The following is a 26897-nucleotide window of genomic DNA, read 5'->3' as shown; positions in this document are numbered from 1 at the left end:
CAATCAAAATAAACGTTCTACCACAGCGACCATCTTATTTTGGGAAGCCTATTTGATTTAGTGTTTGGACATTCACTCTGTAAATTCCTTCGATCTCTACTGAGTTAGGTAAATCAGCTTTTAGTTTTCAAGTACTGCTCCACAAATAAATCATCAACATGTTCTTACATTTTATTTTTTGGTTCCTCAAGAGTCAATTCAGAAAGTTGACTGAGGACCTTATTACTGATAAATGTAGCTCAGTTGGTAGAGCATGGCGTTTGCAACGCCAGGGTTGTTGGTTCGATTCCCACGGGGGTCCAGTATGAAAAAATATAAATAATGTATGCACTCACTATCTGTAAGTCGCTCAGGATAAGAGCGTCTGCTAAATGACGTAAATGTAATGAATGTGTTTGTTTTTTATGACCATGTTTTTCTTTCTGCTTGTATTTTGTGATGTGTGTCGTTTCTGTAATTCAGGGCTCATCTGTAAGAGAGACCTTGGGGTCAGTATGACTCCCTGATAAAATAAAGGTTCAATAAAAAGATACGGCCAAGTAGTGGAATAGTGGTGAGGTTTTAATGGGTGAAGGGTTAGTTGGTAGGGCAATTCTTCTTCCCTTTTCATTTCACCAAGTGGAATGAATTCCCACTCCAGAACAGTAGGCGGACAAAGCTCACACAGTAGATGGCGGCATGCACCTCAAACGAATGTTTGCGGACCACCATAATACCATAGAATAAGAAGATTGAGGCGAGGTGCTGACGTAAATGATAAGACGAAATTCAACATGGCCGATAGCAAGTCAAAGAAAACCACATTTGGACAAATGTAGCCAATATATCCGTAATATACTTCACTTTGAGAGTAGTTTTTTAAAATATATGATATATAGCTAATGTGGTTGATTTGTGTTTTGCAATAGTTTAGCTACTCATGACTTCACATAATTGTTTGGTCATTAGCTAGCTGACATTTTTCGAATAGCTGGCTACAACGCTAACGTTAGCAAGCCACCAACAACAAGCCTGCAATTTTTTTCGCCGTGAGGACATGTGCTAACTAGCTGGGAGGTGGACAAGTGTCGCTCCGATTCATTTATGGATTTCCAAGCTATTACTTTGAGACGCCCGTTCTTTTAATTAGACGGCTTCGTATGCTAGGTACTTTGGCTCGAAGGTTGCTGCTTAGTTTGGGGCTCGGGTGGAGTCTGTCACTGATAGCATTTTTTTGTCAGGTAACTAACTAGCTAGCCGGCTTTAGTTTGTGTTATTGACACAAACGACCAGAGAGCACACCGCTAGTTGCAGAAAGGTCTAAAGGAACTGAGCCCTTCTACGTGGAAAAATAGCTAACATGGATCCGAAGCGTGGATACAACAGAAGACATCAAAACAGCAGCGATTCGAGCAGTAACAGCCCGGGGTCGCCTGCCAGTCCTGCACCGGGAGTCAGCAAAGCAGCGGCGGGCAATTCATTTGCCAATGATGGAAGTTTTATGGAGATGTTCAAGAAAAAAATGGAGGAAGAGAAAAGGAAAAAAGAAATGGACCAAGATAAAAGTACTGCTGACGAAGGACAGTCGACACAGGAAAAGAAGACTCCAAGTGTGACCAGCTTTGTAAGGGGTTTGGCAGTTGTTAGCTAGAGATTGTAGCCAATGGCAATGTCTCAATTAACAAATTACAAACATGATTTTGTTTTTTATCCACCACACACAGCTCACGTTAGTGAAGAGCTGCACTGCAGTGTCACCAAGGATTAACCTGAAATCCACATCTGGTCTAGACATTGGAAAGCATTCATTAGCTACTCAAATAATTTTTCCCGTGATAACATAGGCTTGTTCTGTGTTCTCTCGTCTTGTATAGTCTCCATCATTGGCAGTCCACCCGCAAGGGCTCGTATAACGGTTTCAGTCTTCTATCCCCTAACCCAGGTGGGGAAGCGCAGAGGTGGCTCTAAATTGGCCCTCAAGACTGGCATGGTTGCGAAGAAACCGAAAGTGGATCCTGAGGTTCAATAAATATATTTTCCAGATAGTTTTGTCATGACATTGTCTTCATTAAATACCACTTGTGTCCTCTAAGCCATTGTCTAATTATTTATTCTGTTTTCCAGATGGAGGGCAAGGGGGATGCCTGGACAAAATACATGGCAGAGGTGAAAAAGTATAAAGCCCACCAGTGTGGCGATGATGACAAAACCAGGCCTCTGGTCAAATAGACTCTGGAGGACCTTTTAGAAAGAACAATAAACAGGAATTGGGACAGCCATCAAACCTTCTGCCAGACTTTTTACTCATTACAGCTGTAGAATTTGTCACCTATTTAATATTTGTTTAATCTTGTTTTTCCCGTTTGCTTTTTGGGTTTAAATGAATGTCAGCTTGTGTGCTGTGTGGGGCAATAGTAGTTTGATGTGGAGTTAAAAAGGCTTTTGGGACTGTATTGGAGTACATTAATGGTCCTGGTTGATTATTTAAGGTTTATACTGTCAGGATTGTAGCTCCTGGATTAAGTCATGAGTTATTTTCTGAGTTCGGTTGAGATATGGCATTTGATGTCAGCTAAATCAAAGTTGAAATTATAAGCACCGCCCATTGACCTGTGTGTTGTGCCTTGGGTGTGTTGGCTTTGTCTGGACCCCTAACCCTAAAGAACCTCTGCTGGTTCAACCTCAGTCTGGAGGAAGCACAGAAAGTTGTGCAGCCTTGAGTGTTGATTCGTTTGCCTTTTTGGGCTGCTTCAGATAAGCAACCGTCAGGCAGTTTCTCCTGTTTGTTACCCCTGTCAAATAAACTTTTGATTAATCAGACTCCATTCCTTTACTCCAGGTAGCATGGTAAAGTGTTTCTTGGCAATACTGACCATTTGTGGATTTTAAGAGCCGATATTGAGACTTAGTAAAAGTATATCAGAGTGGGTGGAACTAACTTTCCACTATGTGGATGTTACTGGCTTGTTTTCCATTTTTATAGGTTATGTAGTGTTGTAGCACTTCATAAAAGCGAGTGAAGGCACAAGACATGAGGGAACAGACTTACCCATGCTGATGACCATAGAAAGTCACCAATATACCATTTTGTTATAATCCTGCATAGTTCATGGCTTTTTGTTTTAATGAATTTGGTGGAGTTATGTACAGCAGAAAATACAGCTCCGGTCCCTAAACAAATTCAACAATGTTCGCATTCAGTATACTTTCTTACAGGTCTTGATAATAATTACACTGAAAAAGAAGCACCAAATAGACACACTAACCCAGGTATCAGAGAGGGTTACACAAACATATTTGCACACTGACCCTAAAGAATAGTGTATTCACACACACACCAAAAAGCAGACCACTCATTCATTCTCCCTCCCTGACCACAGTGATAAAGGTCTGTTCTGTAAACATTGACAAAAACAAACTTGTCATTAAGCCTTACAATTTACAATATTAAAACCAATATCAAATTGCTGTTAAAATAAGTAACACAGCCGGAAGATTATCGAGAGGGTCCAATTCCCCATTTCAGTCCCATCCTGTGTTTGGGCAGTTCATCTGTCAGTCATTCAAAGTAGTCCTAGTTCCTGATAGCTGTCACATCATAGTAGATGTCCTCAGTGTTCCAAACCGGTGTGGTCAAAGAGACTTCCTCTTCACATCCCCTCCTTGGGTTTGATTGACATCTGGACAGGAAGAGTAGAGTTCTTGAAATATGGATAGGAAACAAAAACAAATATTTAAACACATAAGATAACACAAATAACAACCACTGACATGACTAAAGCGACAGGCATGCAACCCACCACCAGACAAGCACAGAGACTACGGTGGGACAGACAGGGAAGATGTCCCTAAGAAAGAAAGAAAACACCAGACATTTGAAGTGACAGCGGGCAGAGAGCGGGGTCACAGGGAGGGGCAGATTTTACCTGAGAAAGCGAGCTGTAAGTGAGGAGGCAGAGCAACCTGAGACCCTGACTGGAGACTCTTTATCAGATCTGAGGAGAGACAGGAGGACATGGGAGGGAGGAGATGACACACAAGAGGAGAGTGTAGGTCAAGGGCATGGTGGGATAGGAAAGGCAGTGTAGACTAAACAAGAATGGGAGTCAAGACAAGAAAACAAGATGAAAGGAAAAAAGATGAGCCAGGTCAAATAGTAAATGGATGTAAAAGCACAGGAGAGCAGTAGATTCATGGAAGAATGACATTTTAAAGAAGAGGCACAGAGGGATAAGGGGAGAAATTAACCAAAGAAACTATATGTGAGAATGTCAGACAATGGAGAAAAACATTGCAGGCTTCCAGACACAGCATGGGGAATTAACACAATGGTCAAACAACACAAAAACAAACTCTACACACATACCAAGACATCAACATACACACAGACTAGATTAAAGCAACCCCATCTCAATCAACAGCTGTTCTACATTCATCAACTCCATTCACCAAATGTCATAATCCTTAACGGGAGGATACAGGGCATTCGGAAAGTATTCAGACCCCGTCACTTTTTCCAAATTTTGTTAATTTACAGCCTTATTCTAAAATTGATTAAATTGTTTCCCCCCCCCTCAATCTATACACAAAACCCTATAATGACAAAGCAAGAACATGTGTTTAGAATTTTAGCAAAAAAAAAAACATAAGTATTCAGACCCTGTACTTTGTTGAAGCACCTTTGGCAGCAATTACAGCCTCGAGTCTTCTTGGGTATGACGATACAAGCTTGGCACACCTGTATTTGGGGAGTTTCTCCCATTCTTCTCTGCAGATCCTCTCAAACTCTGTCAGGTTGGATGGGGAGCGTCGCTGCAGAGCTATTTTCAGGTCTCTCCAGAGATGTTAGATCGGGTTGAAGTCCGGGCTCTGGCTAAGCCACAAGGAAATTCAGAGACTTGTCCCGAACATTTTTTACATTTTTGTCATTTAGCAGACGCTCTTATCCAGAGCGACTTACAATTAGTGAGTGCATACATTATGTTTTTTTTATTTTTTTTTATACTGGCCCCCTCGTGGGAATCGAACCCACAACCCTGGCGTTGCAAACACCATGCTCTACCAACTGAGCTACATCCCTGCCGGCCATTCCCTCCCCTACCCTGGACGACGCTGGGCCAATTGTGCGCCACCCCATGGGTCTCCCGGTCGCGGCCGGCTACGACAGAGCCTGGATTCGAACCAGGATCTCTAGTGGCACAGCTAGCACTGCGATGCAGTGCCTTAGACCACTGCGCCACTCGATGCAGTGCCTTAGACCACTGCGCCACCCGAAGCCACTCCTGGGTTGTCTTGGCTGTGTGCTTATGGTCGTTGTCCTGTTGGAAGGTGAACCGCCGCTCCAGTCTGAAGTCCTGAGCGCTCTCTGTACTTTGCTCTGTTCATCTTTCCCTCGATCCTGACAAGTCTCCAAGACCCTGCCACAGCGTGATGCTGCCACCACCATGCTTCACCGAAGGGAGGGTATTGGCCAGGTGATGAGCGGTGCCTGGTTTCCTCCAGATATGACGCTTGGCATTCAGGCCAAAGAGTTCAATCTTGGTTTCATCAGACCAGAGAATCTTGTTTCTCGTGGTCTGAGAGTCCTTTAGGTGCATTTAGGCAAACTCCAAGCGGGCTGTCATGTGCCTTTTACTGAGGAGTGGCTTCTGTCTGGGCACTCTACCATAAAGGCCTGATTGGTGGAGTGCTGCAGAGATGATTGTCCTTCTGGAAGGTTATCCCATCTCCACAAAGGAACTCTGGAGCTCTGTCAGAGTGACCATCGGGTTCTTGGTCACCTCCCTGACCAAGGCACTTTTCCCCCGGTTGCTCAGTTTGGCAGGGCGGCCAGCTCTAGGAAGAGTCTTGGTGATCCCAAACTTCTTCCATTTAAGAATGATGTAGGCCACTGTGGTCTTGGGGACCTGCAATGCTGCAGAACTTTTTTGGTAGCCTTCCCCAGATCTGTGCCTCGACACAATCCTGTCTCTGACGATTCCTTCGACTTCATGGCTTGGTTTTTGCTCTGACATGCACTGTCAACTGTGGGACCTTATATAGACAGGTGTGTGCTTTTCCAAATCATGTCCAATCAATTGAATTTACCACAGGTGGACTCCAATCAAGTTATAGAAACATCTCAAGAATGATCAATGGAAACAGGATGCACCGGAGATCAATTTTGAGTCTCATAGCAAAGGATCTGAATACTTACAGTGAGGGAAAAAAGTATTTGATCCCCTGCTGATTTTGTACGTTTGCCCACTGACAAAGAAATTATCAGTCTATAATTATAATGGTAGGTTTATTGAACAGTGAGAGACAGAATAACAACAAAAAAATCCAGAAAAAACGCATGTCAAAAATGTTATAAATTGATTTGCATTTTAATGAGGGAAATAAGTATTTGACCCCCTCTCAATCAGAAAGATTTCTGGCTCCCAGGTGTCTTTTATACAGGTAACGAGCTGAGATCAGGAGCACACTCTTAAAGGGAGTGCTCCTAATCTCAGTTTGTTACCTGTATACAAGACACCTGTCCACAGAAGCAATCAATCAATCAGATTCCAAACTCTCCACCATGGCCAAGACCAAAGAGCTCTCCAAGGATGTCAGGGACAAGATTGTAGACCTACACAAGGCTGGAATGGGCTACAAGACCATCGCCAAGCAGCTTGGTGAGAAGGTGACAACAGTTGGTACGATTATTCACAAATGTAAGAAACACAAAAGAACTGTCAGTCTCCCTCGGCCTGGGGCTCCATGCAAGATCTCACCTCGTGGAGTTGCAATGATCATGAGAACGGTGAGGAATCAGCCCAGAACTACACGGGAGGATCTTGTCAATGATCTCAAGGCAGCTGGGACCATAGTCACCAAGTAAACAATTGGTAACACACTACGCCGTGAAGGACTGAAATCCTGCAGTGCCCGCAAGGTCCCCCTGCTCAAGAAAGCACATATACATGCCCGTCTGAAGTTTGCCAATGAACATCTGAATGATTCAGAGGAGAACTGGGTGAAAGTGTTGTGGTCAGATGAGACCAAAATGGAGCTCTTTGGCATCAACTCAACTCGCCGTGTTTGGAGGAGGAGGAATGCTCAACTCAACTCGCCGTGTTTGGAGGAGGAGGAATGCTGTCTATGACCCCAAGAACACCATCCCCACCATCAAACATGGAGGTGGAAACATTATGCTTTGGGGGTGTTTTTCTGCTAAGGGGACAGGACAACTTCACTGCATCAAAGGGACGATGGACGGGGCCATGTACCGTCAAATCTTGGGTGAGAACCTCCTTCCCTCAGCCAGGGCATTGAAAATGGGTCGTGGATGGGTATTCCAGCATGACAATGACCCAAAACACACAGCCAAGGCAACAAAGGAGTGGCTCAGGAAGAAGCACATTAAGGTCCTGGAGTGGCCTAGCCAGTCTCCAGACCTTAATCCCATAGAAAATCTGTGGAGGGAGCTGAAGGTTCGAGTTGCCAAACGTCAGCCTCAAAACCTTAATGACTTGGAGAAGATCTGCAAAGAGGAGCGGGACAAAATCCCTCCTGAGATGTGTGCAAACCTGGTGGCCAACTACAAGAAACGTCTGACCTCTGTGATTGCCAACAAGGGTTTTGCCACCAAGTACTAAGTAATGTTTTGCAGAGGGGTCAAATACTTATTTCCCTCATTAAAATGCAAATCAATTTATAACATTTTTGACATGCGTTTTTCTGGATTTTTGTTGTTGTTATTCTGTCTCTCACTGTTCAAATAAACCTACCATTAAAATTATAGACTGATCATTTCTTTGTCAGTGGGAAAACGTACAAAATCAGCAGGGGATCAAATACTTTTTTTCCCTCACTGTATGTAAATAAGGTATTCTTTTTATTTTTTTATACATTAGCAAACATTTCTAAAAATCTGTTTTTGCTTTGTCATTATGGGGTATTGTGTGTAGAGTAATGAGAAAAATTAATAATTTAATCAATTTTAGAATAAGGCTGTAACGTAACAAAATGTGGAAAAAGTGAAGGGGTCTGAATACTTACCAAAAGCACTGTACATTTTTCAGTTTTTTCATGTTTCTGTGGCCTGGCTGTGTCACTCACTCTGGGTCAGGGAGAATGCTGAGCTGTTGCTGGCTGATGAGCCACTGGCCCCGGTGCTGGAGCCGGCATTGCCCCCTAATGGGGGCAGGTTTAAGAGTGAAGGGAACTGGAAGGGCAGAGAGACGGGAACCAGCCCCCCCAACATCCCAAAACCCAGTGCGAGAGACGGAGCAGAGCCAAGAAGACTGCTGCTGGCTGAGGACACCTGGAGAACAAAGGCATATATTTAAGCAATAAGGCCCGAGGGGGTGTGGTATATGGCCAATATTATTATTATATTATTATTAATATACCACAGCTAAGGGCTGTTCTTAAGCACGACGCAACGCGGAGTGCCTGGATACAGCCCTTAGCCGTGGTATATTGGCAATATACCACAACCCCTTGAGGTGCCTTATTGCTTTTATAAGCTGGTTACCAACGTAATTAGTTTAGCAAAAATTAATGTTTTGTCATACTCGTGGTCTGATATACCATGACTTTCAGCCAAATCAGCATTCAGGGCTCGAACCACCCAGTTTATAATTACAACTACAGACCCAGACCCACAGACAAATATATATACAAACATACACACAGATAAAATACATAAATACACAGATAACACAAACCACACAGTAGACGCTAAACTCATTTTGAATATTTGCTGCACCATGACCTTGTCCCACCCAGCTACCCTCTCCTACTTCTCACTTACCTGTGGCAACTGAGAAGAGACAGACTGTGTGGAGACAGATTGAATAGGCTTAGCCCCCTGAATGGTTCCACCTGCCGGCCTTTGTCGCTGACTGGTCGAGGTTGTGGTAGGGGAGGGACTGGATCCCGAATGCTTGCTGATGGATGAGGTGTTGGTAAGGCTGGTGTTGGCGCTGCTGCTGATGATCTGAGAGGGGGTCTTCTGCCCTCCTGTAGGGGTGTAGCTGCCCTGGACAATTTTGGCTGGCCCTCCCAGAGCACCTGAGAAAGGTGGGCGGAACCCTGCTGGGCTTTTGGACGAGTACTGGTGTATACTGGAAGCTGCCTGAGGCCTGGGATTGGGGGAGGGTGAGGAGAAGGTGGTGGGCGTTAAGGGGTTGGGGAGGCGAGGGGTGAGTTTGATGATGGGTGAGGTGCTGCTGTGGGAGGACTTGGTGAGAGTGGCCTGCATGGGGGTGATGAAGTTGGACTGCTGCTGAGCTTGGGCTCCTGAGAGAGAGTGGGAAAAGGAGGGAGAGGGTGAGGAGAGGGGGGGGTCACCACTGTTGGCTTTAGTATTATTGCTGCCAAAGCCCTTCTGATTGGGGGGCAGCCGCGGCTTAGGCTGGGAGTGAGAGCCGGGAGCGTTGGCTTTACTCAGGCCCATCCCAGCAGGCCTCTGAGTGCTCAACACTGATTGTCTGTGAGCCTGAGCCAGGGCACCTCCACCCTTCATCGACCCCAACCCCTCGCTCCTCACTGAGGACAGAGAAGGGGAGACGGTGGGAGGCCGGGAGGGGGAGGAGGAGGTAGAAACGTAGAGAGGTGTGTTGGAGCTGGGTGTGTTGATGGTGCTCTTCTTGTGCTTCTGGAGAAGAGGTGAGGCGTGGAGGGAGGACGGGGCAGTCTTGGGCCCATCAGGGGAGGGGGGGCTGTCCCCTTGGACCAGGCCCTTGGCTGCGTTGCTGAGGAGGGCCAGGGCCTGGGAGATGGAGTCCAGGGCGGGGGCGGTCAGCTCTTCATCCAGGGAGTCCAGCAGACAGATGGGCTCTGCGGGGGACTGGGAGGGCCGACAGGCCACTGGGGCTGCAGGGGAGGGGGTCGCACCAACTGAGGGGGTGGTTCTCTGGACCCAACCACCCTCCTGGAACACCAAACAACATAGGAGATAGAAAGAGCAAACAATTAGTGTGATGATCTAAATCTATTCAAACAACAATGGTATTGAAATGACAAGCATGCATCAGTAGACTGCAAAACACTAACCTTGGGTTTAGACTTGGGAGTGGGAACCATCTTTTTCTTTGCACTGGATAACAGTGAAATTAAAAGGAAAATGAGTGCATAATTAAGAACACCAGTGTTAACCTTCACTTAAATATAGTGATTTTTAAAATAAGCAAAGTATATCAAAGTAATGACTCACGGATTGCCTGTGAGGTGACCATGGACCATGAGGCTCTCTTTGAATAGCATCCTGAGGAGGAGAAGAACATGGAGAGATGTGGTGAAATGCAAACTAGGTTAAATGGTCAAATGTTATACTTCAACATGCAAACACACACACACACTGACCTGGCCTGCATCCAGCCCTTGGGCCACAGTGGTTTCACCTCAGTCTCCATGAAGATCTTGAGATAGTCCTCTGGAGACAGGGAGCTCTGGCCCTCCAGCTCATAGCAGCCCAGCTTCACCCTCACCAGGTTACACAGCAACATCCTACAGACCAACACACGTTTCACCAACTATGCATTACAATTTCAGCTCCACTGTTGGCGAATTATTCGTTATTTTTACTGAGTCATGATTCGCTTTTCTGAGTGACTTGTTCATTTTAGTTGTTCGTTTGACTTGCTGGCTGCATTTAATTTCTTCACTGTGCTCCGACCAACAACTGTTCGTCATATGCGCGCAGGCAAAATAGATAATGCTGCAAGCAGCATAGTGAAGAAAAAAGACATGTTTAGAACTGATAATTGATTGCATGGTGCAAGAATGAACTCTATGATGGACACAGCTTTTTAGAACCAAAAGATACACAGCTTCTGCTCAACGAACTCGAGAACGAATCGTTGTGAACTGCAAACGATATTGTGCTTATCACCCTCACGGCGGAATGCATTGCTTGACTGGCAAGAGTTTTTCACAATCTAGTCCGGTTGCGGCCACAACTAGACCTTGTTTCAAATGTACCAATATATAATCGCATTTGTATGTCTAGCAATCAACAAATATACATTGTTTAAAGCACACTTTTACAAGTCTGTCACAAATGACAGCTCCAATAAGCCCCTTATGGTGAACGACCTATGAACGAGAGGCTTGTAGAATCATGACTATTTCGAGTTCGCCTGGGGTCCTGCGTGCTCTGGGCATTACTGACTCAAATGAACGAAATTAGTCGAAAGATTCATTCATTTGACTGAACGAGTCGAAAAGATCTCAGTCAGTAAAAAGAGCCGAACTTCCCATCACTACACTAAACCAAAACACCTGTATAACATAATTGTATGACATTACATTCACAAATGAGAGCTCACCTGAGCTTCTCATCCCAGACAAACTTCTTGCGAGGTCCCATCACTCTCTTCCCAGGCTTCTCCTCATCCTCCTCTTCTGATCCGTTCTTCTCCCCCTCTTCTGACTGCTGCCTGTAAATACACAACCCAGAGAGAACACTGACGAGGCATGGAAAAATAGACAGCAAGGGACAAAAGGGTGAGGACAAAAGGGGAGGTAGGAGAGGAAATAAGAGGTGAACAGAATGCAGGAGAAGAAAGGAGCCAGAGGAGAAGGCCTTACTTGGCCACTTTGGCGATGCAGTCCATGTTGTATCTGGCGATCTGCTCTGGCATCACGCTGCACACAGCCAGCTTCAGCTTCAGTAGAGGGGAACGCAGACGGTCATCCTGGATGACAGCGGATGGAAAAGGTAACAATCACACACACCAGATGACACTCACGCCACACACCCCGTTAACAAACATCATCTACAATTAGACAGAAGCCAAGAACAGGCATATGTGCACACACAAACATAAAATGTCAAACATTTTAGTGCATACACACCTGGATATTGAGGCTGAGTTTCTTTAGGCGTTTGAGCAGAGCCTCCTTATTGCAGGGCACAAAGGCCTCGAGATGGGAGTAGACTGAAGAGCGCACTGCTGCCGGCTGCTCCTGAACCTGCAACTCAATACTGACCAACACACAGAGGCAGAGGGTTAAATATTAAGATAAACACTGACTAACACATGCAGAGAGATGGTCAGGGGAGGAGAGACAGTTTGTACAGTTGTAAAGACACTCAGAACAGAGACTCACTCCAGTAGGATGTTGTTCATGTCCAGCGTGAAGAACTTTTTCCTGCCCTCTTGATCAAACTGATGAGAAGCCTGTTCGTTGGAGAATAATTTAAATTCAGAGATTCTCTAAAACAAAATAAATGATGCTCAATGGACACTGAAATGTAATGCACCGTAATACAACTTTGCTTCTTTAGTTTAGATTACCTATATCACTGGATAAATCAATCACCTTCCCTTTCACTCATCCAAGCCTCACCTTGTTGTCTAAGCCTCTCTTTTTGATTCCCTTCGTTTCAGTACCTCTCGCTCTTGGCCTCCTCTCCTCCCTGCCTCCACTCCTCCCATCTCTACCTTTCTCTCCTCTTCCTGATATTCCTCTCTTGCCCTTTCCCTTCACCCTCACCGTTCTGTCAGATAAAGAGTGGGAACTTGTTTTCCCCTCATCACCTCCCTCAAAGAACATCACTGCTCTCTTGTTGCCACAGCAACCTCTACTTCTCACTCCTACTTGTGCCCCTGAGAGAATGCCTGTGTTACTCTTGTCTCTTTATGGAAGGAAATATCAGAATGGTGACAATCATCACTTTCCATTTTTAAGGAAAAAAATCAATGCATTCCATGTAATGTGCTTGAACGTTTTCAACGAGCAGCGAGGGCCTTTAGACCCTACAAATCAAACAAAGAAACTGACTGAAGACCTAAAATATCTCTAAATATGAAATATATCTGCAGCTGGATATGATTGAAGATGTCAGTCACTTACCACTCGGAGGTCCTCAATGCGCTTACTGAGAGGAGCAGGCAGTCCATTGGGCAGAGGAGGAGGGGGCAGGAGACCTCCTTGTGCCCCCTGGACCCTACCCTGGACCCTACCCGGAACACCATTCTCCCCCTGTGCAGGGCTGGAGGGCTGAGGAGAGTCCAGCAGCCCAAAGTCCAGGTCGCCCATCATGTCCTGCAGCATGTCGTTGTTATTGGCCGAGCCCAGCAGTGACATCATGGCAGGGTCGTTGGCCAGGTCGGCCATGCTGATGTCATTGGGTTTAGGGTGGGCATTGAGTAGGGCACTGTTGGCGTTGTGCTGGCCACGGGACAGACAGGGGTTCTTTTTGCGGTTCTCCTCCTTCTCCCGCGTGAAGCGGCGGAGCATGGCAGCCAGATTCAGAGAGTCCTTCATCAACTTCTTCCTCTTCTTCTTCTCTGGCCGGTGGACATTCAGGCCAGACACTCTGGAAGATAACATAAGACCGTTGCGTTGATACATGGAGCTTGTTACAAGCCATAGACATATAGAATAAATATGAAGCACACGGCTCAAGTCAAAGTTGGGCAATAAGTTCATACATCAAATATGAGCTTATACATCAGATAACTTCAGAAGTGGCACAACAGACGTATAACATTGCTCACCCTTGTTTTGGCATCCTGATCTTCCTGGGCTTCTTCTCATCCATGTTACTGCCATCTTGCTTTTTCCTTCGCTTCTTTATCACATGCTCCTCGCCATCTTTCAACTTCTACAGACAAGAGGAACAAAAACGGAGCTTGTCACATGATATAGAAATAGAGTTTAACGCTGAATAACATTTGTTCATATATTGAAAATGCATGTGTGTGTGTAACCCACCTTGAAGTCCTCTCCCTCTGACTCGGAGGCTGCTCTGAACTGCAGGGTGCCAGTGTTGATATAGAACCCTCCCAGCTTGGTGTTGAGGGAGGCTGGCACCAGCTCATCATACTGAGGGGGAGAGAGTAGGTAAGGGATAATCAACAAAGGTCTATGCATTCTCTGGAAAATAATAAACGACGTGGAAGGTGTGTTCGACGACGCGCTAGCGGAGTGGAACTAACCTTCCATGGAGTGCATTATTTTCCTAGTTGATTATCCATTTTATACCATGGCTATAATTTTACAAAGTTACAGTTAGAAATGTGTTCATTTGCAAGTAGAAATGTGTTCAACATCCACTGAAGTAGCTAGCAAGTTTACTAGATATAGTAGCTACAGTAGTTGCCTTGGTAACCAATCAAACAGACTTGCTAGTTTAGCTAACCAAACAATCAGTCCTAGCTTGCTATTATGAAAATTGAATTCAACAATGGCAATAATGTTCTCAATTCGACTTTTGCTTTCAAATGCAGCTCAAACATAGAACATGTAAGAATGAACTATAGCCATTGAATTCTACCGTGCTGATATAATGTGCGTTATAGGGAAATAATGCACACTCTAGAATGCCCTTCAGGCCAATCAGAAAATACTATTCAACAATGCCATGGTATAACGGGTTACAAACAGCGTAGAAACTATGGTATGGGGGAGAGGAATGCAATGTGTCAATGAAAAAGTATCTATGATACAGTGGCTAGGGGTAAAGTGCAAATATGTTCAAGCATATGTTGTTTTTTACATGAGTCTGAAGAGGGTACTTACAGCCTCAGAGTTATCAATGAATGGGTCAGTCTCATCATAGCCAAAACCAATGTCGATGAGATCCTGCACCCTGTCCTTCCTCTTCTTTTTCCCTGTATTGCCCTGTGACTAGAGGAAACAAACGATTACAATTGATTAGGTGAGAATATACAATGCAAATGTAACTAATTAAATCTATGTGTAGGCCTATTTGTTTCCACCACAAAGTAAAGGGACCTACATATTTGCTTTCAAATTTATTGGCGAGCGCCTCTACTTCTCTTCTCTCCTTCTCGTTGTCTGCAAAGGTGTAGTTGGGGTCCAGGTCTGGCGTCAGGCCTTTAGGAGGTCCTGGAGCAGGAGGCTTCTTCACCTTCAAGAGACAATCATGCATGTCAGAAAATGAGAGTAGGTAAAATGGGTTCAAATGTGGGTTTTTAGTAGCTTATTATTTAATCTTACAGAAGTTGTACATCCAGCAAGATGGGAACTAGATGTGTCATTACCATATTATATGATTTATATAACGGTAATATAAACATGCATATCACAATTAGAATGTTATAGTCTACATGAAGTTGGCATGCTTACATCATATCTAAGAATACTGTAGCTACAGTTGGCCAACATCGCTCTTGTTGACAACAGCACCAAAGCCTCGAGAGCTTACACTTCAAGCTGCCTACGCGTTCACCGGCCCGGCCTGTGTTAACACTTGTAGCCTTGACTGATTTCACGACTTTACCTGAGTAGATTGAACCAGTTCACTGTAGTTGAATTCAGCAGATCCCCGTTCGCTGGGTTCGGGCAAGGAGAGGTTCAAGCGCACTGTTACACGTTTTGTTTCCGCTGAATCCCCGTCACCGGCTTTCACGTTACCGAATGGACTAGCACCCGTACCACCTCCTGGCCCGGTTGCTGCACTTCCACCCCCTCCATCTTCCCCCAAACTGATTTCGGCCTCATCTTCCCGGCGGCGTTTCTTGGACTCCGAAGGCGGTGCATTGTTGTTAAAGGAAGAGATTGTGACAAACGGTACTTTTCTCGGCTCGGCCATTTGATGCTGACCGTCACAGAGCCCCACGCTACGAACACACAAGGGAGGGCGAGATTTCACTGAACTAACGTTACTGTAGCTTGCTATCTAAAATTGGGAATGTTCGACAACTAACGTTAGCTAGCTAGCTGGTAAGCTATGTCAGCTAATAAAATTACTTAAACCACACAGTGGTATCTTCTGTACCTCCCAGGTTAGCTCCGGGGCCTTTAAATCACGAGGAAGAGTAGTTATAATTGTTTCAATGAAATTGTTACGTAGCTACCGCAAAGAGGCATCTGAAGTAGCCATCTTGACCATTATTATCATTATTCAGTGAGAGTAGTAACTGGGCGTGCGTATGAAAAGAAAGAGGAAGCAGAACAGTCAGGGGCAGTCTTTGACCAATTATAGAGCGAGAACGCCCCTCAAGAACCGCCCACTTCGCATACTAGCGCGAATATGGAGAATCGATTGTTCCCTGGCTCTGGCACGCGGGATGTTTTGACGAGGTTGCTTGAACACTTTTCCCTGGACTGAACGCACTGGAACAACGCACGACTACCTTTCAATAGAAAATATGCATTGAAACCAACAAATTCGAATGTTTTATATTTCTGTATGCATGATAAGCACTGGTCTTTATGTGCTCTAAAACGTTATGTCAAAACCAGAGATATTGTAGGCACAGATGCAGTATAAGATTAAAATATTTATTCACATAGGCAAATATGTACAGAATAAATGTGCACAAAAAAACACCATACAAGTGTACTTACAAAATAACAAACAGGAAAGCGATAAATGCATACTGAACAAACTGGCACTTATGGTGAATTATTGCACTTGACTGTCAGTTTGCCCAAAGGACCCTGTTCTTCATTTATGCTATGCATTCTTAAGTAAGGAATTATAACATCACAGAGAAACTCTGTTGTCCTTGGCCCATTTCTTCAGAATCCTGATGATGTATTCCACCTGAGGGTTCCCATTGTTTCTCAGCAAGGGCAGCACTTCCCTCAAAGCCTTCCTGTAAAATACACACAATTGCGCACATTATAGTAACAAACACTCACATTGTTAGACCTCAGCAATGCAAAATACAGCCCATCATGTCACAAAAATGTGTAGGTCACTGAGCGGAGGACAGATTATTTAAACGCTATTCAAAGTGGTGACATTCATGATCCCATATCAATCCAATAGATTGCCAAGGTAGACATGGTACCTACCTGGGTTCTCTGCTGGCCAAAATTAGCTGAAAGAGTCCCACACAAGCTCCCCTTTTGCCCTCCCAGTACTCAGGGTTGGGGTCCAATCTCTCCAAGACATCAAATGCCTTTGCTGAGTAGTAGAACTGGCCCATCTGTAGATGAGAGAGAGAAGAGTTACATATGGTGCAAATGCTCTCAGAATGAAATAACTTCTGTCTTGAAGGGGAAGTGAAACATTTAGGAAGTTGAGTGACTTTAGAATTATTGAAGGAGAGCAACCTTGTAGCAGTCATTGGCAATGAGCTGCAGGAGGCTGAAGGACTCTGCTGAGGTCTCCATCTTCATGTAGAGGTCCCAGGCCAGGCGGGCCTTCTGGTTCATGATGTCTAAAATAGGACAACAGGGTTCATTGACAACAATAGAACAACCACAGTGTTATACCAGCAAATGTTTACATCTTTTAAATGAGAAGGAGAACATACAGCAGCGTGCCAGCCAGCTCAGGTACACATAGTCACTCTTGTTCTTGTCATTCTGAATCAACAGGAAGATCTGGGAGACAAAGAGAAAGCACACACTTTTAACAGACACTAAAACACATACATTTGTATCAGTGAAAAAGGTAACAAAATGATATCAAATAATCCCAAAATTACGTGTCAAGGTTTTACCTCCTCTGCCTCCCTGTAGTTGCCAACAGCAGCTTTGGCCTGTGCATAGTTGAAGTTGAAGGCATCATCGTTGTAGAAGTAACTCTGTGCAATGAGAGTTGAGTATTTAGAATCCATTGAAGAATAATAATTATAGAACATCAATATTCTGTGGACACATACGGTGCTGCTTGAAAGTATGTGAACCCTACAGGACTGGTCATTATTTTGCTATAAAATATTAAATTCCTTATCTAAACCCCAATTCGTAATAAAGATATTCCAAGTAAATGACCGAAGCAAAAAAAAAGTGATATATTTTCATTCTTTATTTAACAAAAGTGGTTCATTTAACAGAAACTCAGATTTGATGTGTGCAAAAATATGTGAACCCCTTCAGTCAATAGCTTGTGTCACCTCCATTAGCAGCGATAACTTGGACTAAAAGTCTCCTATAGCCTGGAATCAGTCTGACATCTGTTTTGTGGGATTTTTGCCCACTCCTCATTACAGAACTCAGCCAATTGAGTGAGGTTTGAGGGGTGTCTGGCATGAACTGCCCGCTTCAGGTCCTGCCACAGCATCTCGATTGGATTTAGGTCAGGACTTTGACTTGGCCAATCCAAAACACAGATCTTCTTTCTCCTGAGCCATTCTTTGGTAGATTTGCTTGAATGCTTTGGGTCGTTGTCTTGTTGGAAGACCCATTTTCGGCCCAGCTTTAGCTCCTTGACTGATGGCCTGACGTTCTGTTCAAGAATCTCCTGGTATACCTCAGAATTCATGGTTCCCTTAATGATGTGGAGTCGTCCAGGTCCAGAGGAGGAAAAGCAGCCCCAGATCTTGACATTCCCACCACCATGCTTGACTGTTGGGATAAGGTTATTTTGGTGGTCGGTTTTCACCAAACATAGCAGTGTTGATTGTGACCAAAAGGGTCAATTTTGGACTCATCGGTCCAGAGAATGGACTTCCAGAAACCTTCAGGTTTGTCCAGGTGGTCTCTGGCAAAGTTAAGACGAGCAGTTTGGTTCTTTTTTGACAGCAGGCTTCTTCCTAGCAACCGTCCCATGAATGGCATTTCGATTCAGTGTTCTTCTTATTGTTGAAGCATGCACAGTTACCTGAGATGCAGCAAGGGAGGTCTGCAAATCTCTAGATGTTATGTTTGGGTTGGCTTTTACCTGATTTATTATTGTTCTTGTGGCTCTTGGGGTTATTTTGGAAGAGGGTCCACTTCTAGGCCGAGTTTCTGTCATGTTAAATGTTCTCCATTTGTAAATGATTTACATCACCGTGGACTGATGGAGCTCAAATCTTTTTTAGATGATTTTATAGCCTTCCCCAGACTGATGTGCTCTCACTACCCTCGTCCTGATGTCCTCTGAGATCTCCTTTCCTCTCGGCATGGTGTGCTTTGCATTCCCCCGGATGGGGAACACCAAACTGACCAGGTTTCTTATCTCTATTTATCAGAGTCCCGCCCAAACTCTTTCCTAACGATCTCTCCTTTGATTGGTTCATTTGGTAGCTAATTATTTACCCACCTGATTCTACTTACCTACTTGATTTAACCAATGCAACTTGGGGTTCACTTATTTTTGCACCTGCACAAATTCCTTTTTAATTTTGTTTTTCTACTACACGCATGATTTCCTCTACACCAACATATGGTATTGGTAAATATAAACCTGTTATGTCAGATCAAAAAGACTGGTTCTGATTAAATGAAGATTTCATGGTAAAAACTGAAAAAAGTGTAATTGCAGAAGGGTTTCACGTACTTTCAAGCAGCACTGTATATGTCAGGGTATTATGCTGTGCTTACCTTGACAGAGTTGAGGTAGATGAGCACATCCTCAAACTGCCTGAGCAGAAAGAAACAAGAGGCCATGCACTGTCTGCCAGGGATGGTGTCTAAGACACAGGGAGAGGAATTGTTAAAGAAAGCACCAGTATAAAAACGTATTTACCATTGAATTAGTGCAGTACAAAAATAAAATTCAAGAGTATATTAAATATCTGAGGAGCACTCACCACATTCGCTAGCTGAGCCACCAACCAGCTGGAAAAACTGCTGAGCAATCTTCAGATGATCTCTCTGTAATGGAAAAATAACATGATAATGTCACACAAACAAAATCAGGCGGGTATCAAGGCAGAACTATAGATATACTGTACATTAATCTATAGAAAATATATACACTGAACAAAAATAGAAACAACAATTTCAAAGATTTTACTGAGTTAAAGTTCATATAAGGAAATCTGTCAATTTAAATAAAATGCATTAGGTCCTAATCTATGGATTTCTCATTACTGGCAATACAGATATGCATCTGTTGGTCACAGGTACCTTCAAAAAAAGGTAGGGGCGTGGATCAGAAAACCAGTCAGTATCTCGTGTGACCACTATTTGCCTCATGCAGCACGACAAATCTCATTCACATAGAGTTGATCAGGCTGTTGATTGTGGCCTGTGGAATGTTGTCCCACTCATCTTCAATGGCTGTGCGAAGTTGCTGGATATTGGTGGGAACTGGAACACGCTGTCGTACACATCGATCCAGAGCATCCCAAACATGCTCAATGGGTGACATGTCTGGTGAGTATGCAGGCCATGGGAAAACTGGGACATTTTCAGCTTCCAGGAATTGTGTACATATCCTTGCGACATGGGGCCGTGCATTATCATGCGGAAACATGAGGTGATGGCAGCGGATGAATGGCACGACAATGGGCCTCAGGATCTCGTCACGGTATCTCTGTGCATTCAAATTACCTTCGATAAAATGCAATTGTGTTCATTGTCCGTAGCTTATGCCTTCCCTTACCATAACCCCACCATGGGGCACTCTGTTCACAACGTTGACATCAGCAAACCTCTCGCCCACATGACGCCATACATGTGGTCTGCGGATGTGAGGCCAGTTGGACGTACTGCCAAATTCTCTAAAACGATGATGGTGGCGGCTTATGATAGAGAAATGAAAATTCAATTCTCTGGCAACAGTTCTTGTGGACATTCCTGCAGTCAGCATGCCAATTGCATGCTCCCTCAAAACTTGAGACATCTGTGGCATTGTGTTGTGTGACAAAACTGCACATTTTAGAGTGGCCTTTTATTGTCCCCAGCACAAGATGCACCTGTGTAATGATCATGCTGTTTAAATTAATCAGCTTCTTGATATGCCACACCTGTCAGGTGGATGGATTATCTTGGCAAAGGAGAAATGCTCACTAAGATGTAAACAAATTTGTGCACAAAATTTGATAGAAATAAGCTTTTTGTGCGTATGGAACATTTCTGGGATCTTTTATTTCAGCTCATGAAACATGGGACCAACACTTGTTTTTGTTCAGTGTAGTATCTAAATGTATCTCTGGTACTCACCGACCCCATCTCCTGTCCCAGTGCAGCATTCACAACCCCCTTCAAGATGTACTCCTGAAAAAGAGGCAGGGAGAGGTTAGAGCACATATGCACTTACCATACACCCCAATCCATTGAGTTTATGGCTAAGACTGCACTAACCCTGGCAAAGAGAAGAGGAGGATAGGGAAAGAGAGAACTGGCCGCACACACACACTTACTGTACGCTGATGTACATTAAGTCTAACACTGCCCTGAGAGAGAGAGAGAGAGAGAGAGAGAGAGAGAGAGAGAGAGAGAGAGAGAGAGACAGAAAGGGGGAGGTTAATACACAAACGCCTACCACAAATGACTACACTGCAAACGTAGAACTACACCGCAAACTACACTATCCTGGTAGAAGGAGGAAGAGGAAAAGGGAGAGCAGGGAAGAGAGGATAAGATTACTGTTCCCTAAAAGAGCTGAGGGGCATGAGACGAATGATAGGTGGGTTGAAAAATTTAAAAGATGGAGAGAAATCTGGAAATGGTGAATGGAAATAGAGGAACTAACCTGTGGTGTGGTGGGTTCTAAGTCTTTGATGAGCTGGTAGGACTCCTGGACATCATCTGAGAGAGATAGAAAAATACAACTACTGTCCATATATTAATAGTAAAACAACACACTTAGTTATCAATTAGTAATCATTAGATTGACATTGCATTAGTCAGTGATAAAAGTGGAGGCCTACCCTGTCTGAGGTAGTAGATGACCAGATTGAGACGAGCCTCAGTAATGACATCAATCAGTGCAGGCAGCACTTGCAATGCTCCCTCCCCGCCACGAAACACCACCTGAACACCAAAGAAAGAATCATTTGCTTGCATGCTGTTACACATGTGAGGTGCAAAACTGCTCAGCCTCCCTATGTTCCCTAGGTTGATAAATCATGACTCTCACCAGGTTGTGTCGGATTAACTCCTTGGCAAACTCAAAGGAGCTGGAGGAGATATCTATCAGGTTCTTCAGCTCAGTCTGAGAGAAGGAAAATGTGATTTTAGTTGTTTAATACTACATTGTTATACATCACTGAGTCACTGACTGAAGCCTTACAAACATTAACAAAGCAACATTCATAGCCAAACAAGGTTTAATTTTGAGAATGATTTGCTCAGGACTCTCGTGTCGAGTTGCGTTACCTCTGCTGCTTTTCCGTTGTAGAGCCTGAAGTGGTTGCAGGCCTTGAGGTTGAGAGCGATGGTGGAGTCTGGGACGCTCTGCAGGTAAACAGCCAGCACCTCCTGGGACACATCGTAGTAGTCCAGCTTGTAGTAGCACAGAGCCACATACACATTCAGGGCCAGGAAGTCTCTGCAGCAGACACAGGATGAACACAGCATGAGCTCCCTCGAATCCACTCATTCGTGATAATATGTATGGACTGACTCTACGTGCATGTCGATTGTCCTTTCTAATCCTTAATACATCTCTCTTTCCCACCCTCTCACCTGCATAAGCAGTCACTATCCTCCTCTCCAGTCTCTGTTATCTTCTCTCTGTCTCAACACAGGGAAACTATCACTCTCCCTCCCTCCACTCACTCTCTAACTCCCCCTCTCCACTTGGAGTGTTGCATGGTGTCTCTGTCACTCTGTGGTGCATTCTGTTGCCTGTCACCTGTTCTGCAGCAGGATGCGTTTGTAGATGTCGATGGCCTCCTGGTAGTGAGAGCGCATGTAGTGGATGGAGGCCAGGCTGAGCTGGTCCTCTGTCACATCCTCCAACTCCTGGTGGAAACCCATCAGCTGCTTCTCATCATTGAACTGCATTTTAAAAAGAAAATAGACCAGAAATAAGGGTATAATAGAACAAATTATGTTATATAAGTTGTTTGGTACCATAGCACTGTATGAATGAGTTAGCAATAAGGCGAAAGCTGACCTTGTGAGCCAAGTGGAACAGTAGTCGATTCTGCAGCTGGCATTTAGGGGCTGAAAGAGACAGAAGAAGCACGTAAGGTCAGGGAGAAAAGGTCTTTACTTTTCCATATCACCTTTTGTAATAAAGCAACAAAATGTGAGAAAGGGGAACAAGGTGGATGAGGTACCCTTGAGTGAAGCCTCCTCTGCTTCCTTGTAAAGCCCCAGGAAGAAGAGAGCACAGGCCAGGTAGACCCACACATCTGGGCGGCAGTCTGGTTTCTCTGTCAGGGCCTTGTATTCCTGAGGAAGAAATTTACACATAGGTATTAGTACATGTCTCACATAATCAAAAACAGGAAAATACTTTCACACACCCAAACCAATGTTACTCAGTTCAATAAAGGTTTTCAAACCTCCATGGCTCTCTTGTAGTCACCAAGGTGGAAAGCACAGTAGGCCAACCACAGGTCTGCATCCTCCCCTCGCTCACCAACATTGCGCTGAAACTGAGCAAATTCAACCATATTGATAGGATGAGCGTCATCTTCCTGCAGACAGTAATGTAAGCACTGCATAGTTCAATATATATATATATATATATATATATATATATATATATATATATATATATATACGGTGGGGGAAAAAAGTATTTAGTCAGCCACCAATTGTGCAAGTTCTCCCACTTAAAAAGATGAGAGAGGCCTGTAATTTTCATCATAGCTACACGTCAACTATGACAGACAAATTGAGAAAAAAAAATCCAGGAAATCACATTGTAGGATTTTTTATGAATTTATTTGCAAATTATGGTGGAAAATAAGTATTTGGTCACCTACAAACAAGCAAGATTTCTGGCTCTCACAGACCTGTAACTTCTTCTTTAAGAGGCTCCTCTGTCCTCCACTCGTTAACTGTATTAATGGCACCTGTTTGAACTTGTTATCAGTATAAAAGACACCTGTCCACAACCTCAAACAGTCACACTCCAAACTCCACTATGGCCAAGACCAAAGAGCTGTCAAAGGACACCAGAAACAAAATTGTAGACCTGCACCAGGCTGGGAAGACTGAATCTGCAATAGGTAAGCAGCTTGGTTTGAAGAAATCAACTGTGGGAGCAATTATTAGGAAATGGAAGACATACAAGACCACTGATAATCTCCCTCGATCTGGGGCTCCACGCAAGATCTCACCCTGTGGGGTCAAAATGATCACAAGAACGGTGAGCAGAAATCCCAGAACCACACGGGGGGACCTAGTGAATGACCTGCAGAGAGCTGGGACCAAAGTAACAAAGCCTACCATCAGTAACACACTACGCCGCCAGGGACTCAAATCCTGCAGTGCCAGACGTGTCCCCCTGCTTAAGCCAGTACATGTCCAGGCCCGTCTGAAGTTTGCTAGAGTGCATTTGGATGATCCAGAAGAGGATTGGGAGAATGTCATATGGTCAGATGAAACCAAAATATAACTTTTTGGTAAAAACTCAACTCGTCGTGTTTGGAGGACAAAGAATGCTGAGTTGCATCCAAAGAACACCATACCTACTGTGAAGCATGGGGGTGGAAACATCATGCTTTGGGGCTGTTTTTCTGCAAAGGGACCAGGACGACTGATCCGTGTAAAGGAAAGAATGAATGGGGCCATGTATCGTGAGATTTGGAGTGAAAACCTCCTTCCATCAGCAAGGGCATTGAAGATGAAACGTGGCTGGGTCTTTCAGCATGACAATGATCCCAAACACACCGCCCGGGCAACAAAGGAGTGGCTTCGTAAGAAGTATTTCAAGGTCCTGGAGTGACCTAGCCAGTCTCCAGATCTCAACCCCATAGAAAATCTTTGGAGGGAGTTGAAAGTCCGTGTTGCCCAGCGACAGCCCCAAAACATCACTGCTCTAGAGGAGATCTTTATGGAGGAATGGGCCAAAATACCAGCAACAGTGTGTGAAAACCTTGTGAAGACTTACAGAAAACGTTTGACCTGTGTCATTGCCAACAAAGGGTATATAACAAAGTATTGAGAAACTTTTGTTATTGACCAAATACTTATTTTCCACCATAATTTGCAAATAAATTCATTAAAAATCCTACAATGTGATTTTCTGGATTTCTTTTTCTCATTTTGTCTGTCATAGTTGACGTGTAGCTATGATGAAAATTACAGGCCTCTCTCATCTTTTTAAGTGGGAGAACTTGCACAATTGGTGGCTGACTAAATACTTTTTTCCCCCACTGTATATATTTATATATATATACTACCGTTCAAAAGTTTGAGGACACTTAGAAATGTCCTTGTTTTCAAAAGAAAAGCATTTTTTTTTGCTTTTGTGGAGACATTGTTAATGTTGTAAATGGCTATTGTAGCTGGAAACGGCTGATTTTTAATGGAATATCTACATAGGCGTACAGAGGCCCATTATCAGCAACCATCAGTCCTGTGTTCCAATGGCAAGTTGTGTTTGCTAATACAAGTTGATCATTTTAAAAGGCTAATTGATAATTAGAAAACCCTTTTGCAATTATGTTAGCACAGATGAAAACTGTTGTTCTGATTAAAGAAGCAATACAACTGGCCTTCTTGAGACTAGTTGAGTATCTGGAGCATCAGCAATTGTGGGTTCAATTACAGGCTCAAAATGGCCAGAAACAAATAACTTTCTTCTGAAACTCGTCAGTCTATTCTTGTTCTGAGAAATGAAGGCTATTCCATTTGAGAAATTGCCCGTCTCAACGTCAACAGTGAAGAGGCGACTCCGGGATGCTGACCTTCTAGGCAGAGTTGCAAAGTAAAAGCCATATCTCAGACAAGCCAATAAAAAGAAAATAGATATGGCTTTTTCTTTGCAACTCTGCCTAGAAGGTCAGCATCCCGGAGTCGCCTCTTCACTGTTGACGTTGAGACTGGTGTTTTGCGGGTACTATTTAATGAAGCTGCCAGTTGAGGACCTGTGAGGCGGCTGTTTCTCAAACTAGACACTCTAATGTATTTGTCCTCTTGCTCAGTTGTGCACCGGGGCATCCCACTCCACTTTCCATTCTGGTTAGAGCCAGTTTGCGCTGTTCTGTGAAGGGAGTAGTACACAGCGTTGTACGAGATCTTCAGTTTCTTGGCAATTTCTCGCATGGAATAGCCTTCATTTCTCAGAACAAGAATAGACTGACGAGTTTCAGAAGAAAGTAATTTGTTTCTGGCCATTTTGAGCCTGTAATGGAACCCACAATTGCTGATGCTCCAGATACTCAACTAGTCTCAAGAAGGCCAGTTTTATTGCTTCTTTAATCAGCACAACAGTTGTCATCTGTGCTAACATAATTGCAAAAGGGTTTTCTAATGATCAATTAGCCTTTTAAAATGATAAACTTGAATTAGCAAACACAACGTGACATTGGAACACAGGACTGATGGTTGCTGATAATGGGCCTCTGTACGCTTATGTAGATATTCCATTACAAATCAGCCGTTTCCAGCTACAATAGCTATTTACAGCATTAACAATGTCTACACTGTATTTCTGATCAATTTGATGTTATTTTAATGGACAAAAAAATTGCCCCAAACTTTTGAACGGTAGTGTGTATATAACAGCTCTATAAACCTATATGTCACACTTCAGGAGGCATGCAGCCAGAGTGGCATTTACCTCCAGCAATGTGATGGCCCCCAGATAGTCTCTTTGGATTAGGAAGTCCTCCACAAGGGGTGACTTTTTTTCTTTGATCTTCTTATTTACTGGGATCTCCCTACCAACAGCTGCTGGCTTTACTCTGGACAGAATCTGAGAGAATGAACATGAAAATTATAATCATTTTGATGATTTGGGTAGAACTCCACAGCTGTCCACAACAGAGCCAGCCATAATTAGTAAGGGCCCATCCAACTAGTTACTTGTCTCAAACCTGTGGCTGGGCTGCAACCTGGTCTCAGAGTATTTCGTATTATTCTGTATGTAAATCCGAGAACTCCATTTAGTATGATATGTTGTTTTTCGTATGATATGTTGTTTGTCGTATGGTATGTATTAATATGTGGATGTCCATCACCCATTTCTATAATATGTTACGAATTAGAATTCGTATTATGTTACAAATTTGCTAAATGTACAAAATAAATTATTACGAATTTGCTAAACATACAATATGGTACGAATTTGCTTCAACCTTGACCACCCTAAGTAACCATACCAAACTTCACATACTAATTTCAGTATCCCGGATTTAAGTTTACTGTTACCTCTAGTCTATGAGACCAGGCTGGTGTGT

The 26897-nt window shown here is 43.8% G+C and overlaps 3 protein-coding genes across 3 annotated transcripts; 1 reads left to right on the top strand and 2 right to left on the bottom strand.

The window, feature by feature from the left end:
• The first annotated feature begins 743 nt into the window (after positions 1-743).
• LOC311147823 (telomerase RNA component interacting RNase-like) lies at positions 744-2799 on the top strand. The gene is made up of 3 exons (XM_084184616.1): positions 744-1603; positions 1922-1999; positions 2104-2799. The coding sequence occupies exons 1-3, from the start codon at positions 1340-1342 to the stop codon at positions 2206-2208; spliced, it is 447 nt and encodes a 148-aa protein (XP_084040742.1). The 5' UTR covers positions 744-1339; the 3' UTR covers positions 2209-2799.
• A 272-nt stretch (positions 2800-3071) lies between these two features.
• LOC311147813 (ubinuclein-2-like) lies at positions 3072-15834 on the bottom strand. Its single transcript, XM_084184604.1, has 17 exons — positions 15206-15834; positions 14702-14833; positions 14482-14589; positions 13675-13785; positions 13458-13564; positions 12811-13276; positions 12064-12134; positions 11809-11938; positions 11542-11648; positions 11280-11390; positions 10315-10458; positions 10166-10216; positions 10006-10048; positions 8762-9883; positions 8065-8269; positions 3906-3974; positions 3072-3680 (listed from the first exon to the last, which is right to left on the bottom strand). The coding sequence occupies exons 1-17, from the start codon at positions 15515-15517 to the stop codon at positions 3613-3615; spliced, it is 3357 nt and encodes a 1118-aa protein (XP_084040730.1). The 5' UTR covers positions 15518-15834; the 3' UTR covers positions 3072-3612.
• A 545-nt stretch (positions 15835-16379) lies between these two features.
• On the bottom strand, positions 16380-22515 carry LOC311137463 (intraflagellar transport protein 56; the record flags this gene model as incomplete). Its single annotated transcript, XM_084171992.1, has 13 exons — positions 16380-16526; positions 16729-16862; positions 16990-17096; positions 17193-17262; positions 17382-17465; positions 19189-19277; positions 19398-19461; positions 20755-20808; positions 21287-21342; positions 21465-21567; positions 21674-21748; positions 21913-22084; positions 22391-22515. The coding sequence occupies 13 exons, from the start codon at positions 22513-22515 to the stop codon at positions 16415-16417; spliced, it is 1245 nt and encodes a 414-aa protein (XP_084028118.1). The 3' UTR covers positions 16380-16414.
• Positions 22516-26897: the final 4382 nt, after the last annotated feature.

This window comes from Coregonus lavaretus (genome assembly GCF_964263955.1).
Source record: "Coregonus lavaretus genome assembly, chromosome: 2".
Taxonomy (NCBI): domain Eukaryota; kingdom Metazoa; phylum Chordata; class Actinopteri; order Salmoniformes; family Salmonidae; genus Coregonus; species Coregonus lavaretus.
The sequence above is the reverse complement of the archived record's forward strand: the minus strand, read 5'-3'. Positions and strand labels throughout refer to the sequence as shown.

What these genes read in the sequence shown, in the direction of transcription:
- LOC311147823 (XM_084184616.1), top strand. Translation starts at nt 1,340, where the DNA reads ATGGATCCGAAGCGTGGATACAACAGAAGACATCAAAACAGCAGCGAT. An exon ending in CTCCAAGTGTGACCAGCTTT is followed by an intron (nt 1,604 to 1,921) that starts GTAAGGGGTTTG and finishes CCCCTAACCCAG; the next exon opens with GTGGGGAAGCGCAGAGGTGG. An exon ending in AACCGAAAGTGGATCCTGAG is followed by an intron (nt 2,000 to 2,103) that starts GTTCAATAAATA and finishes TCTGTTTTCCAG; the next exon opens with ATGGAGGGCAAGGGGGATGC.
- LOC311147813 (XM_084184604.1), bottom strand. Translation starts at nt 15,517, where the DNA reads ATGGCCGAGCCGAGAAAAGTACCGTTTGTCACAATCTCTTCCTTTAAC. An exon ending in ATGAACAACATCCTACTGGA is followed by an intron (nt 11,939 to 12,063) that starts GTGAGTCTCTGT and finishes TGTGTTGGTCAG; the next exon opens with TATTGAGTTGCAGGTTCAGG. An exon ending in TCTCTTCTCAGTTGCCACAG is followed by an intron (nt 8,270 to 8,761) that starts GTAAGTGAGAAG and finishes TTTGTTCTCCAG; the next exon opens with GTGTCCTCAGCCAGCAGCAG.